Source organism: Oncorhynchus kisutch, linkage group LG21 (assembly GCF_002021735.2).
Source record: "Oncorhynchus kisutch isolate 150728-3 linkage group LG21, Okis_V2, whole genome shotgun sequence".
NCBI classification, from domain to species: Eukaryota; Metazoa; Chordata; class Actinopteri; order Salmoniformes; family Salmonidae; genus Oncorhynchus; species Oncorhynchus kisutch.
In genome coordinates, this window is record NC_034194.2 from 15,318,199 (window position 1) to 15,333,672 (window position 15,474).

Consider the following 15,474-nt stretch of genomic DNA (forward strand, 5'->3'; position numbering starts at 1 on the left):
TGTGTGTGTGTGTGTGTGTGTGTGTGTGTGTGTGTGTGTGTGTGTGTGTGTGTGTGTGTGTGTGTGTGTGTGTGTGTGTGTGTGTGTGTATGTGTGTGTGTGAGCATGTGTGCGTGGGCGGGTGAATATGAACATGTGTGTGTTAGAGAGAGAGCGAGTTAGTCCCTTCTGTGTGCCTGGCTTCAGCTTGTTGCCATCATGGATTTAATCTGAGGTACACCAAGCTTTAAAGGGTAGGTAGCATAAACGTAACCACATGTAACCTATGGATTGGCATTAATATACGCATCAGGTCCCAATGCAAAGTTACACCTCAAGTCATGTCTGAAGTCATGCCGGAAAATATTTTTGCGGGGGTGTGACGTAATATGGAGGACCCGGCAAGCCAGCCTATTCTCTATAATGTTAACTCCTACAGAAATAACTTTAAATGTATAACCTCAAATTAAACCAATAGTTTCCACTGGTTTCAATTACATTTTCACCCAATTTACAAGCAAATACTTTATGAATTTATTGTTACTGTCACACCCTGACCTTAGAGATCCTTATTATTCTCTATGTTTGGTTAGGTCAGGGTGTGACTCGGGTGGGAAAGTCTATGTTTTCTATTTCTTTGTTTTTGGCCGAGTGTGGTTCCCAAACAGAGGCAGCTGTCTATCGTTGTCTCTGATTGGGGATCATATATAAGTTGTCATTTTCCTTTTGCGGGATCTTGTTTTCTGTTTAGTTTCTGTAGCGTGACAGAACTGTGCGCTTTCGTTTTTTTGACTTTGTTATTTTGTTTGCTGTCATCAATAATGTTACGATGTGCACATACCACGCTGCGCCTTGGTCCACTCTTCATTCTACAAATGAGAGCCGTTACAGTTACAAATCAGCTTGCAAGGTCTCTAGCCAACTAGCCTGCTAGCGTTAGCCCTACCAACATGCTAACTACATGAGTAAAAGCTGGTAAATAAAAACTACCCTTTAAGATGAGCTGTTTCCATCCTGGCTGTAATCTGAGGTACACCAGCTGTTGAAGGTGGTCTGAACCACAGTACAACAAAATGGGACTAATTTGTAAATATTTTAGACATGAACTAATTTTTCTCAGATGATCTGCTGCTTAAATGGACTTAATATACAACCGAGTGTACAAAACATTAGGTACTAGAATTTTTGTTATGTTCAGTACTTCTGTCAAATGTGTCTCGTGATTGAGAGGATCCCGTCTGTTATTGACGCAGCCTCTACAGAGCTAAGAAGTGGAGCTAAGGGCCTGCTCCACTTGCTCATTCATTGGTAGAGCTGTCTGGGCTGCTGTTAGCTCCCCACTCAGGCTGCACAGATGTTAACATACTTGAATAATGCGACACCGCATGCAGAAATGTTGAAACAATGTCCGTAAAGGCTAGAATGCTTTTACAATGCAAGACGACACCGGTAGCTTCCAGTATTAATTGTAGGCTAACTTTCCTTGCTAGCTTACGGCAGAGTTCACTACCCTAGTACTTTGTTTGTGATAAAATGCTAACCATAATGCAAAATATACGGATTTCGAAGCTGATTGTCACCAAAAAACGTGATTAATTAATTTTGTCTCCCTCGCCACCTAAGCTCATTCACTTCCTCGTCTCCCTCACCTTCGTTTGGTTTCCACTAGATTCCATAGCCACGAAGTCAGATTCCACAGCCTGAGAGAGAGCGCATATTTTTATAAAATAAAAGATTGCTTCTTCTATGCAAATGTTGTTGATCAGTACAATAAAATAATATGTTCTCCTAGCAGTTTCCAGTAAAATAAGTCCTAAATGGAAAACATTGTCATCTGTAGCCCCGTGAAATCAGATAAAACAAGCTCAATAACTCAATGCATGCACATATTCCGAGTGAGTAATAGGCATTCACCTGTATTGGGAATAGACCTAAGATACATCTTGATTTACCCAGTTTATCAATAGAGATTTACAAGTTTTGTTGTTTTGTAGTTAGATTGGTAAAAACAAAGTCAAATTTATTGTATGATTGTATCATTTATTAATGAATGCGTACATGGCTGTCTCAAACAAATGTACTTACAAATGTTCTAATGTAATGATATTGAACTCAAAAGATGCCCAACAGTTGAACAGAGCAGTAGCGAGAGTTGATCTGTCTGGATCAAGTGCCATTCTGTGACTTTGGGTAATACGTTTTTTATTTTTGGGGTATCGTTTTGGTATCGAGTATCACGATGGTATAGAGTATCGTTACACTAAACTTGGTATCGGTATCGAAGTCTAAATTCTGGTATCGTGACGACACAAATTGTGGGTAGTTTAGAAGATGTCTGTAAATAAGTTAATAAATATGTAAACAACCCAAAACATAACTATGTTTGTACACCGCTCAAAAAAATAAAGGGAACACTTAAACAACACAATGTAACTCCAAGTCAATCACACTTCTGTGAAATCAAACTGTCCACTTAGGAACTGATTGACAATAGATTTCACATGCGGTTGTGCAAATGGAATAGACAACAGTTGGAAATTATAGGCAATTAGCAAGACACTCCCAATAAAGGACTGGTTCTGCAGGTGATAACCACAGACCACTTCTCAGTTCCTATGCTTCCTGGCTGATGTTTTGGTCACTTTTGAATGCTGGCGGTGCTTTCACTCTAGTGGTAGCATGAGACGGAGTCTACAACCCACACAAGTGGCTCAGGTAGTGCAGCTCATCCATGATGGCACATCAATGCGAGCTGTGGCAAGAAGGTTTGCTGTGTCTGTCAGCGTAGTGTCCAGAGCATGGAGGCGCTACCAGGAGACAGGCCAGTACATCAGGAGACGTGGAGGAGGCCGAAGGAGGGCAACAACCCAGCAGCAGGACCGCTACCTCCGCCTTTGTGCAAGGAGGAGCAGGAGGTGCACTGCCAGAGCCCTGCAAAATGACCTCCAGCAGGCCACAAATGTGCATGTTTCTGCTCAAACGGTAAGAAACAGACTCCATGAGGGTGGTATGAGGGCCCGACGTCCACAGGGGGGGGGGGGGGGGGGGTTCTTAAAGCCCAACACCGTGCAGGACGTTTGGCATTTGCCAGAGAACACCAAGATTGGCAAATTAGCCACTGGCGCCCTGTGCTCTTCACAGATGAAAGCAGGTTAACACCAAGCACATGTGACAGACGTGACAGTCTGGAGACGCCTTGGAGAACGTTCTGCTGCCTGCAACATCCTCCAGCATGACCGGTTTGGCGGTGGGTCAGTCATGGTGTGGGGTGGCATTTCTTTGGGGAGCCGCACAGCCCTCCATGTGCTCGCCAGTGGGAGCCTGATTGCCATTAGGTACCGAGATGAGATCCTCAGATCCCTTGTGAGACCATATGCTGGTGCGGTTGGCCCTGGGTTCCTCCTAATGCAAGACAATGCTAGACCTCATGTGGCTGGAGTGTGTCAGCAGTACCTGCAAGAGGAAGGCATTGATGCTATGGACTGGCCCGCCCATTCCCCAGACCTGAATCCAATTGAGCACATCTGGGACATCATGTCTCGCTCCATCCACAAACGCCACGTTGCACCACAGACTGTCCAGGAGTTGGCGGATACTTTAGTCCAGGTCTGGGAGGAGATCCCTCAGGAGACCATGCGCCACCTCATCAGGAGCATGCCCAGGCGTTGTAGGGATGTCATACAGGCACGTGGAGGCCACACACACTACTGAGTTGGATCAGCCTGTAGTGTGGTTTTCCACTTTAATTTTGAGTGTGACTCCAAATCCAGACCTCCATGGGTTGATAAATATGATTTCCATGGATCATTTTTGTGTGATTTTGTTGTCAGCACATTCAACTATGTAAAGAAAAAAGTATTTAATAAGAATATTTCATTCATTCAGATCTAGGATGTGTTATTTTAGTGTTCCCTTTCTTTTTTTGAGCAGTGTAGTTATAGGTAACCAGATCGTGACAACAACTAAGTTACTAAGTCTTTGACCACACTGTGTTGTTACTTTGGTGACTAAAAACTCATGCTTCCTACCTACCCTTTAAGACAAGCTGTTGACGGTGGTCTGAACCACAGTGCATCAAAATGGGACTCTTTTGTAAATATTAAAACATGAACTAATATTTCTCAGATGAGCTGCTGCTTAAATGGACTTAATATACAACTGAGTGTACAAAACATTAGGAACCACTTCCTAATATTGAGTTGCATCCCCTTTTCCCCTCAGACCAGCCTCCAATAGTTGGGATGGACTACAAGGTGTCAAGCATTCCACAGAGATTACTGGCCCATGTTGACTCCAATGCTTCCCGCAGTTGTCTCAAGTTGGCTGGATGTCTTTTTGGTGGTGGACCATTCTTTATACACACAGGAAACTGTTGAGCGTGAAAAACCCAGCAGCTTTGCAGTTCTTGACCCACTCAAACCAGTGTGCCTGGCACCTACCATACCCAGTTTAAATATTTTGTGCCTTCTCTGAATGGCACACATACACAATCAATGTCTCAATTGTCTCTTGAAAATCCTTCTTTAAACTGTCTCCTCCCCTTCATCTACAGTACACTGAAGTGGATTTAACAGGGGGCATCACCTGGGCTTTCACCTGGGTTCACCTGGTCAGTCTATGTCATGGAAAGAGTTCCTGATGTTTTGTGTACTCAGTGTATTTGGAATAGGATTTCTTGTACTCACTCCAATGTTCAAATATTCCTTGGATAGTTAGAAATGTTGGGTTGTTGAATGAGGCCTTGAAGCTCTCAGGTGTAGCACTGATTTTGAGGATTTGACAACACTCCTTTGTTCACAATTGTGCTTGGCCCCAAATATTGAAGTGAATGATTCGGTCGTCGTACCTTGACCCACAGCAGATGTGTGTTTGCACGGTAGCGTGCGTGTGTGTGTGTGTGTGTGTACCACGTGGCCACACTGGAGTACTGGGGCCCCTGCCAGCAGGCCTCAGAGCGTCCACTGCCAATTAGTCCCTTTATTTGTTTAAATTTCGCTGGACTGCGAGGTAGTTAGACATTCCAGGCCGTGTTGCTGCCTGGTGCCTGACGCTGCAGAGGACTGCTCTGATTGAAGACTGTGGGATTTATAGGGATTTTCACCGTGGTAATGGCCTTGGCGTGTCGATGGCATAAACCAGAAGATGTACCAGCTGGTTTAACCTAGGGGACTGGCCGTGTTGAAAGGTGTGTTAGGCACGGGGCACTGATGGAGGGAAAGGCTGGCTGGCTGCGTAGTGGGCCTCTATTTTCTATCAATCAGAGTAAAATGTGCTGGCCATATATCATGATATCTGATCCCCACAAATAGGGTTACCTTGGACCTACAACCCTCCAGGTTCTCATTTATAGAAGCTGTGAACTTTACCTACTGCAGCTACACACCAGATCAGGAAAGTAACACACCTCAGGTTGTAACAAAGTTGCATTCATCATCTCCATATGGACACAAAATGACATAGATGAAGTAGGCTATAACTTGTTTGTTTAGAATATATAATGTGGGGCGGATATATTTAGAATATATTTTTAATGTGGGGCGGCAGGGTAGCCCACGGTTAGAGCGTTGGACTAGTAACCGGAAGGTTGCAAGTTCAAATCCCCGAGTTGACAAGGTACAAATCTGTCGTAGGTTAACTGCCTAAACAGGCAGTTAACCTACTGTTCCTAGGCCGTCATTGAAAATAAGAATTTGTTCTTAACTGACTTGCCTAGTTAAATAAAGGTTAAATAAATAAATAATAATGTCAGGAATGCTGTGACAGCACTGTGTCCAGTTACAATCTCTCCACTTAAGGCTCCCGTGCATTGATCGTTAATACCCATTACATTTTTTCTCTAATTGAAGCGGACATTTTTATGGTGCACCCACTCATACTGAGTGAATGAGTCCATTGACAAGAGCGTGGCAGGGGCTGTTACCTCCAGAAATTAGCCTGGAGCTGCGGGTCAGTGCTCTGGCACTGGGAATAACAGCTCTGCAATGGGAGCTTTGTTTATTTATCTCTCTGGTTCCATAGTTCTCCTCTCAGGACCTATGACCACCCCCCCTTTGCTCCCTCCCTCCACAGGCCCAGGAGTGGCTGTGAAGCTGAGCCAAACCAGGGCCTTTTCTTTTTGGGCTGTAATTATGTGCAATAAGGAAGTGTGGACCTTTTTTTGTTTTTTGACGGCTGGAAAAAAACTCTAACCACAATGTTGACCTGTAGTTGGGTCAGTTGCCAAGTAGTGAATTTCCTTTCCCACAGACAGACTAGTCCTGCAGCCCAGCCTACGAGAAGAGCCTGAATAGTGGATCATAAGAGTTCACCACTATGCCCTTTGGGCTGACCTATGCTCCTGTTTCTAAATCACACTAGGTAGATTTGCGTTAGTAGTGTTGAGGAGCCCCAGCTTTGGCTCGGTGATTGAAACATCAAAGCCTTGTTTTCCATAGACCTTATTAGCTGGAGGTGGTTACGTTTTCTCCAAACATGTAATCTGTGATATGGCAAACTTATATTCCTCTAGTTTGTATTTGCAGAGAGAGCCTCTCCTTCCTGCTTACTCCTTTGCTCATCTTTTTATGCAGTGAAATGAATTCTTCAGTCTGGTTGGTGTGATTGCAAAACCTTCCATTTCCTTGTATTGCAAAGGACAAAAGAAGGCATTGACTGACAGTTTGAGTGCCTGGGCTGAAAGAAAATGATGTACCCAGCCTTTGTTGTTCTGTGTCTCACTCTCTGAAACATGATTTACACGTTTTTCTCATGTGAGGACACATTGCAATAGTGTGTCACGATCGGGCTAGTTGTTTCATTGTATCATCCAAGTCAATATCCTGCCAGTTTTCAGATGTTATCCCAGCCGGTCTCGTTTGAGTCAGTCTCAGGCTGTTCCAGAGCCCTGTTGCTGCTGGCTCCCTCTTCTGACAGTAGCCCTGTGACTCCTCCCACTGTTATCATCAGTTCTGGTGGGATGTTTTGTCATCCAGATTGACATCTCCTCAGTTATGACATTACACATGCTCCCAGCTCAGATAAGACAGCACTGCTACTTGCTATGTCATTTCCTTGGCACAACAGGAGTAATGTGCCTCAAAGCTGCAATGTCTCACTCCTCTTATCAGACGGTCATACTTTGTGTTTAATATTTTTAAAGTCGCTTCTGGATTTAATTTGGCCCAACGTCCAATCTGATGGATTGGATTACCATCAAGGGACCTATAACTTTGAGAGAATCCAGAATGCTCATCCTCCACCCACACTGGATTCATCTCTGCAGGTTTTTTCGGGGCCTATAGCACAATGTTTTGAATTGGCAAATTCTGAGCCTCCCGCTCGAGGACGTTTTGATTGAGTGCGGTTAGAAATAGCTCCAGAGTGTGGGCATGTGCGAAAGACATTCACCAAGCTACACCGTGCTATTCTCGTGAACATCCACTATTCTCCTCGACTCTGTATATCTAGGCTAAATATTCACCAGGGTCAAAAGACCCTCAATTCCGTGCTCTTGAGAAGGTCAGCATCATCCACACCGTGTGGCCCTGTCGCTCAGTGTGAATGACGCTGGTCTGTCGGAGGTAAAGCGGTGTTTTTTTGCTTGCCTCAAAGCTCCTCTGTAGCATTGACTTAACTGACGATCGTGTGCAGATTGCTACAGTTCTGGGAGCTACTGTTTGGGTCTGCTCTGTCCTTAATAAGACAATGTTGACATTAAGATCGGTTGGAAAGGCTTTTGCTTCCTCAATAGTCCGAGGTGGTTTCCTACTCTTTTATTAAGATGATTTTGGGGAGGGGAAGGGCTGTGAAAATGAAAGCCTTTCCTATTTTAAAAAGGATTTCTGAAATATTGTTTTGAGAGCTCCCCCCACTGTGATGAAACAGGCGACCTCAAAATGTCTGACGGGTGTTTTTTCACCAGTATGAAGTTTGAATAGGCTGCTGTGTGCTCCTTCCCTGTCACTGCGTCACGCATAGGCCTACCTTGTCATTAACATACTTTCAAAACACAGACTGGTACCGGTACAGTACACACTGTCTCTTTACTCTGTGTAGACCAAGAGAGGGTGTGTATGAGAGTAGTAGGGAAACCCAGAAACTGCTACATGTGTGTCTGTTCAGTTACAACTGGGGCGACTAACCGAAGCGTCTGTTTTCCAGAAGATGCTCAAGTTGTGGCTGAGGTGCTGCCACCACTGAGGCGTCGTCAGTGTGCTGAACGGAGCGAGCAGAGCAGTCCTGACCTGGCAGTACACGAATGGCCCAGGGAAGCCACCAGATTGACATCCGGGTTTTGCACGACCTGCGCCAGAAGTTCCCTGAAGTTCCAGAGGGTGTTGTTTCCCAGTGTGTTCTGCAGGTGAGTCTGGGGTAGCCTCCTTTCCAATCCATAGGTTTTACCCACCAAAATATATTTAGCTGATATATCACAAATGACTGATTTTGAAGCTTCTCTTTTCCTCAGAACGACAACAATTTGGACGCCTGTTGTGAGTACCTGTCTCAGGTGAGCCCAGGGTACTTGTACAGCGAAGGAGGCAACCTCAGCAACAACGACGACCCCAGCTTCATCAGGCTCCGCAATCACATGACCCAGCTGAACCTGGGCCTGCAGTCTCAGTTTCAAAATGTGCATGCGGCCCCGGGACGGGACGGCCTGAGGATGAACGGCAGCAGGACTCTGTCCCACAGCCTGAGTGACGGGCCCCTCCAGACAGGACAGACCCCCAACAGTGACTTCTTCCAGCAGGAGCCCCAGTCAGCCCCTGTGCAGGCACCCTCCAGCCTCAATGTGTTTGCCGTGATGGAGCCCACGCGCAAGCCCCAGCCGCCCCAGCACCTGGGACTCTACCAGCTGGGGGGCAAAGGGCAGTCCATGGGCCATCATGGCCAGCAGACGCCCCGCTTCAACCCCATCACCGTCACTCTGGCCCCCAACATCCAGACGGGACGCAACACCCCCACCTCTTTGCACATACACGGCGGGCCCCATACACAGTCTGGACTGAGCAGTCCACAGGGTAACTCTATCTACATCAGGCCTTATGTGACCCAGCCCGGCGGTACGACCCGGCAAAGCCAGCAGCAGCAGGCTGGCAGGGCCCAGTATAGCCCCACCTCCCAGCCCCAGCAGCAGATCTATCAGATCTCCCATCCCACCTCACTGCCTGGCTCCCGGACAGGCCCTTCCTGCCAGCAGCACCAGCACGGCTCCTCACATACCTCACAGCACCAGTCACAGGGCCACCAGACCTCCCATGTCTACATGCCCATCAGCTCCCCTACCAACCCACAGGCCCCCTCTATCCTCCAGGCCCCCTCTGGAGGTCAGGCCTCCTCCTCTGGTGCCTCGTCCTCGGTCATGCCCTCTGGCATGTCCTCCTTCAGCCAGTACAACATCCAGAACATCTCCACCGGACCGCGCAAGAACCAGATAGAGATCAAACTTGAATCTCCTCAGAGGAGCAACTCCACCACGACCACACTGCGCACCAGCAGCAGCCCCCGCTCCAACTCCTCCACCTCCTCCTCCTGCCCGTCATCCTCCTCCTCTGTCGGGGCAGCCCCTGGCACCACCACTACGCCCCTGTCCATCGGAGGCCCGGGCCTAAGCCGCAGCCAGCCCACTGTTTACATCTCTGCCAGCCCGCCCACCGCTGCTACTACCACCCCCTCTGACGAGGCCGTCATGGTCCCAACCGGCTCTCGCTCCCAGCCCAAGTTTTACATTACTGCTAATAACGATGACGGTGGAGGCAGAAATCCTCCAACCGTCTACATCTCTGCTCAACCTCCTCCGCACGGGTCGCAGGGGGCCCGGAATATGGGGGGCCAGGTGAGCATGGGCCCCGCCTACATCCACCACCACCCACCCAAGTCCCGCGCGTCTATGGGAGGGGCAGGCACGGCCACCTCGCCCAGGGTGGTGGTCACCCAGCCCAACACCAAGTACACTTTCAAAATCACAGTGTCCCCCAACAAGCCCCCAGCAGTGTCCCCTGGTGTCGTTTCCCCTACCTTTGAGGCCACCAACCTCCTCAGCCTCCCGTCAGACCACCATTTTGTGGAGCCAGAGCCCCATCATCTCTCAGACCCTCTGTCTGCATACAGGGAGAGGCCCAGCGAGCCACGCAGACTCAGCATGGGTTCAGACGACGCTGCATACACACAAGGTAAGACAGGATCAGGGTTACTAAAATCTCAGCCGTTAGCTGCTTTGCTTTGTCGACAGTCACGGTCTGTCACTAGGAAGTATAGACACTCACCCACAAACACACATCCGGATACAGTTAGTTGTGCAATTGTTTAAATTGAACTATGCTATCCCTCAGTCACATGTGCAACAAAAGTCAAGTGGCCAAAGAGACATAACATCCACTTTGAGAATAACTTTCCCCCATGACAGTAAGGAATAGAATGCATTTTTGTCCACCAGTAGTAAATGCCTTTTCCACTGCATTCTGCCAAGAAAGTCATTTGACTATTGCGTATCGTTTATGCCTGCTTTTAACTTTGATTTCTGTAATATTGACACTAATGCATTTTTTTTAAGCCAAATTGCGTCTACGTTTGTCTCATTAAAAACCTCTTGGCCTTAAAACCCTGCTTCATCTCAGCCTGATTTGAGGGAGCAGATGAATTGTTGAAGGTGACTCGCATAGGGGAGGGGTGTGATTGGAGCATGAGTGGGCTGCTATAATGCTGGGTTTGCGCTGACAGCCCTTGGACTGCGGCAGTGTGAGTCAAATGTGTTGGAGCGCAGCGTTTCCTTTTTTGGACTTTGACTGGATTACGTGCAAGTCGGTGCCTGTGGCCTTTGCTAGACGCTTACTTGCTGCTGCGACTACTGTGGGGCTTCTACTCTCTCTCACCGGCCCTGAGGCTGTGCCTTCTGACCCTTATCTTTCACTGCAGCCCTCTACATGCATTCCTCGTCTGCCTGGAAAAACACAAAGCCTACTTCTGAGTGGTGGGGGGGGGGGGTATTATGTTTGTTGTTTAATTTGGTCTTTCTGTGTAGGGAATGAATGAATTAAAGCAGGGACGGCTAATTTCCTCATAGCATGTTATGAATGCGTTATAAGACCAAGCATGTTATGAATGCGTTATAAGACCAAGCATGTTATGAATGCGTTATAAGACCAAGCATGTTATGAATACGTTATAAGACCAAGCATGTTATGAATGCGTTATAAGACCAAGCATGTTATGAATGCATTATAAGACCAAGCATGTTATGAATGCGTTATAAGACCAAGCATGTTATGAATGCGTTATAAGACCAAGCATGTTATGAATGCGTTATAAGACCAAGCATGTTATGAATGCGTTATAAGACCAAGCATGTTATGAATGCGTTATAAGACCAAGCATGTTATGAATGCGTTATAAGACCAAGCATGTTATGAATGCGTTATAAGACCAAGCATGTTATGAATGCGTTATAAGACCAAGCATGTTATGAATGCGTTATAAGACAATGTAACACTTCTTAGGATGTGTTTTGAGCAAGTTTTTCCCCGGGATCATTGTTCACTCCCCCAGAAGCCCTTTCTAAAATAGGCCATGAAATGAAGAACGATTATGCTACTGTATGATTCTTACTCAGCCCCACTGCACGTAGCGTTATTTCCAAAAGGGAAATGTATCTAGCTTTTGCGGTTCTTCAAACACACCATAAGCCCGTGCTGTAGGCATGTACTTCAGCAGTCAGAGATAAGCCATCAGTCTGTCCCCATGTCACAGGGTTAATGTGTACTATGTATCTTGTAGCCCTGTTGGTTCACCAGAAGGCCCGTATGGACCGGCTGTGGCATGAGCTGGAGTTAAAAAAGAGGACGCTGGAGAAGCTAAAAGAGGAGGTCAACGAGATGGAGAATGACCTGACTAGGAGACGGCTAGAACGATCCAACTCCCAGTCCCAAATCCCCTCGGTAAGTCCGCACAGACACTGCTCTCCCACTACACACACTACTCTCCCACAGAGAGATACTACAGCGACGAGAACATCAATGTTCCTTTCCGTGTGCAGCAGCTGTATTCAACTGTCTTTACTAGAGGTCTTCGGCAATTTGACTCAACAATACGCTCCTGAGTCGCGTGGTGTATTTAATGTATTTTCTAAGGAAACCATGATTCTTTGGGGCAATTAAAAAAACACACACCCTCCCTTTGCGTTTTTTCACCCAATGTCAGGTTTACGTTAAGCGTGCAGCTGTGGGTTTATTGAACTATATCAGACCGCAAATCAAGTGGTGCTCTGAGTTTTCTGTTGAATCAGCATTTTTTTGGAGTCAACTATCACTGTGTGTTAGTCAGGGCCGCGGACGTGGAAGGTTAAAGTTAAAAGCCTGGAGTTGAACTCAGTAGCTCTTGTGTTTTATGTGTATTCACTAGGCCAGGAAGACCTGGAGATAACTCTCTTCCTGACACTGTTAGCCCACTTGGCTCCGTGCACCTCCGTTGACTTATTACAGGCTTGTGTTGTGAGTCTGTACCGAACAGCATGTGCCGAGGCTCTCAGTCTCTCTACTCCTCCACTGTGCCTCATCAGCATACCATGCTGCTGCCTGCCTGTAAATGGCGGTTTATATGACCCTGTTCCCTTCTCTCTTATCAGATTGAGGAAATGCAGCAGTTACGATGCAAAAACAGGATACTGCAGATTGACATCGACCTTTTAACCAAAGAAATCGATCTTCAAACAAGAGGTAGGCAGCTCGGCTTGGTTTCGTGGGGTGCGCTTTGTCAGCGTGCTTGCCGGTGTTGGGATGAACGTGACACCAGCTCTCTGTGTGTGGTGTGCATGCATGTGCTGTACGTCCAGTGTGTTCATGGTGTTTTAACGTGCTGTCTTTGTTGCTTTAAGATCGGCTCCTTCGTATAGCCCGGGTCGTCATATTTCATTGTTTAGTCATATTTCTGTATGTTATAATGGGTAGCTCTGTAGAGAGAGCGAGAGAGTCAGAGAGGGGAAACTAATGTGGACTATAACAGAGCGAAGCAGAGCGGGGAAGCATGACCTGTGTTCAGTACAGCTGTACAGTAGTAGGTCTGTCTGCCTCTGCCAGGCCTGGTCTGGTCACATCCCCTCGGCACACGCAGTCAAGGTGCTGCCATTGTAATGTTAACTACCAGTTGTTTCCTGAATTGCATCCTGTTGCTGGTTGGTAACAAGGGATTTATAGCCCACCTGGCCGCTCTCCACGGCCGACAGGATTAATACACCAGCTAGCACAGCCACACAGGTGAATGGAGAATTTAAGGTGGCTCAGAATTGAATATGGCTTCTATTCAATAGATGGATTTGTGAAGAGTAAAGAGTCATGGCTTTGTTTTCTGAGTTCTTTATTTGTCTTTGTGTGTTAGACTGCAGTCTCTTGCTTTATTGGTCTGTGACTCCTACACAGTTGCTGCTGTATGTGTGACTGTTGCATGTACAGTTGAAGTCAGAAGTTTAAATACACTTAGGTTGGAGTCATTAAAACACGTTTTTCAACCACTCCACACATTTCTTGTTAACGAACTATAGTTTTGGTAAGTCGGTTAGGACATCTACTTTGTGCATGACACACGTAATTTTTCAAACAATTGTTTACAGACAGATTATTTCACTTATAATTCACTGTATCACAATTCCAGTGGGTCAGAAGTTTACATACACTAAGTTGACTGTGCCTTTGAACAGCTTGGAATATTCCAGAAAGGACGTCATGGCTTTAGAAGCGTCTGATAGGCTAATTGACGTAATTTGAGTCAATTGGAGGTGTACCTGTGGATGTATTTCAAGGCCTACCTTCAAACACAGTGCCTCTTTGCTTGACATCATGAGCAAATCAAAAGAAATCAGCCAAGACCTCAGAAAAACTATTGTAGACCACCACAAGTCTGGTTCATCCTTGGGAGCAATTTCCAAACGCCTGAAGGTACCACGTTCATCTGTACAAACAATAGTACGCAAGTATTAACACCATGGGACAACGCAGCCGTCATACCACTCAGGAAGGAGACTTGTTCTGTCTACTAGAGCTGAATGTACTTTGGTGCGAAAAATGCAAATCAATCCCAGAACAACAGCAAAGGACCTTGTGAAGATGCTGGAGGAAACTGGTACAAAAGTACTTATTTCCAGAGTTAATCGAGTCCTATATCGACATAACCTGAAAGGCCGCTCAGCAAGGAAGAAGCCACTGCTCCAAAACTGCCATTAAAAAGCCAGACTACGGTTTGCAATTGCACATGGGGACAAAGATCATACTTTTTGGAGAAATGTCCTCTGGTCTGATGAAACAAAAATATAACTGTTTGGCCATAATGACCATCGTTATGTTTGGAGGAAAAAGGGTGAGGCTTGCAAACTGAAGAACACCATCCCAACCGTGAAGCACAGGGGTGGCAGCATCATGTTGTGGGGGTGCTTTGCTGCAGGAGGGTCTGGTGCACTTCACAAAATAGATAGCATCACGATAAAGGAAAATGATGTGGATATATTGAAACAACATCTCAAGACATCAGTTAAAGCTTATTCGCAAATGGGCCTTCCAAATGGACAATGACCCCAAGCATACTTCCAAAGTTGTGGCAAAATGGCTTAAGGACAACAAAGTCAAGGTATTGGAGTGGCCATCACAAAGCGCTGACCTCAATCCCATAGAAAATGTGTGGGCAGAACTGAAAAAGCGCATGCGAATAAGGAGGCCTACAAACCTGACTCAGTTACACCAGCTCTGTCAGGAGGAATGGGACAAAATTCACCCAACTTAAGCTTGTGGAAGGCTACCTGAAACATTTGACCCAGGTTCAACAATTTAAAGGCAATGCTACCAAATACTAATTGAGTGTATGTAAACTTCTGTGATAAAAGAAATAAAAGCTGAAATAAATCATTCTCTCTACTATTATTCTGACATTCTTAAAATGAAGTGACGATCCTAACTGACCTAAAACAGAGAATTTTTACCAGGATTAAATGTCAGGAATTGTGATGTATTTGGCTAAGGTGTATGTAAACTTCCAACTTCAACTGTATGTTCATATGCTATGCGTACTGATGCTTTCAGTTTTGCTTATGATGTCTCTGTCCTGTTTGTCGCAGGACCCCACTTTAATCCCAGTGCAATTCATAACTTCTATGACAACATTGGATTCCTAGGTCCCGTCCCACCCAAACCCAAAGGTACTTTACGTGTTGGTAAGTTTAGGAAAGGTTGCATGGTCGCCTCTGGACAACCTGACCCTCTTCCGCTTCCACTTTCCCCTCTCTTGGTGTTTCATCGATGAATATCTATTGATAATGGGGCTTGAGATCTGTACTTGTGATGGTTTCTATCAGGGGTTATTTCTGTTTATCTGGGTGAAGTCTGCGTTGTTTAGATCATTCTCATCACGTATGTTACCTTTCATCCTAAGTGTTTTCATTCAAGTATCTGTAAAACCTGGCATCATTGGTGTTTTCATTCATACTTGCAGTGTTGTTTTCACCTCTGCATATGTCATCTTTGTTTTCATGCCATTCCT

The 15,474-nt window shown here is 46.1% G+C and overlaps 1 protein-coding gene across 19 annotated transcripts in view; it reads left to right on the forward strand.

Moving 5' to 3' along the window:
- Nucleotides 1-15,474, forward strand: part of LOC109866705 (TGF-beta-activated kinase 1 and MAP3K7-binding protein 2) — a 70,075-nt gene that overhangs the window by 51,415 nt on the left and 3,186 nt on the right. For 4 of the 19 annotated variants that reach the window (XM_020455498.2, XM_020455504.2, XM_031800228.1 and 1 more), the window contains exons 2-6: nucleotides 8,119-8,317; nucleotides 8,423-10,130; nucleotides 11,731-11,891; nucleotides 12,578-12,668; nucleotides 15,053-15,148. In XM_020455498.2, the coding sequence (XP_020311087.1) occupies nucleotides 8,216-8,317; nucleotides 8,423-10,130; nucleotides 11,731-11,891; nucleotides 12,578-12,668; nucleotides 15,053-15,148 (2,158 nt within the window). In that variant the 5' untranslated portion in view covers nucleotides 8,119-8,215. The remainder of the gene's footprint in view (nucleotides 1-8,118; nucleotides 8,318-8,422; nucleotides 10,131-11,730; nucleotides 11,892-12,577; nucleotides 12,669-15,052; nucleotides 15,149-15,474) is intronic. The other 15 variants (XM_020455501.2, XM_020455505.2, XM_020455502.2 and 12 more) reach the window with 8 other exon arrangements.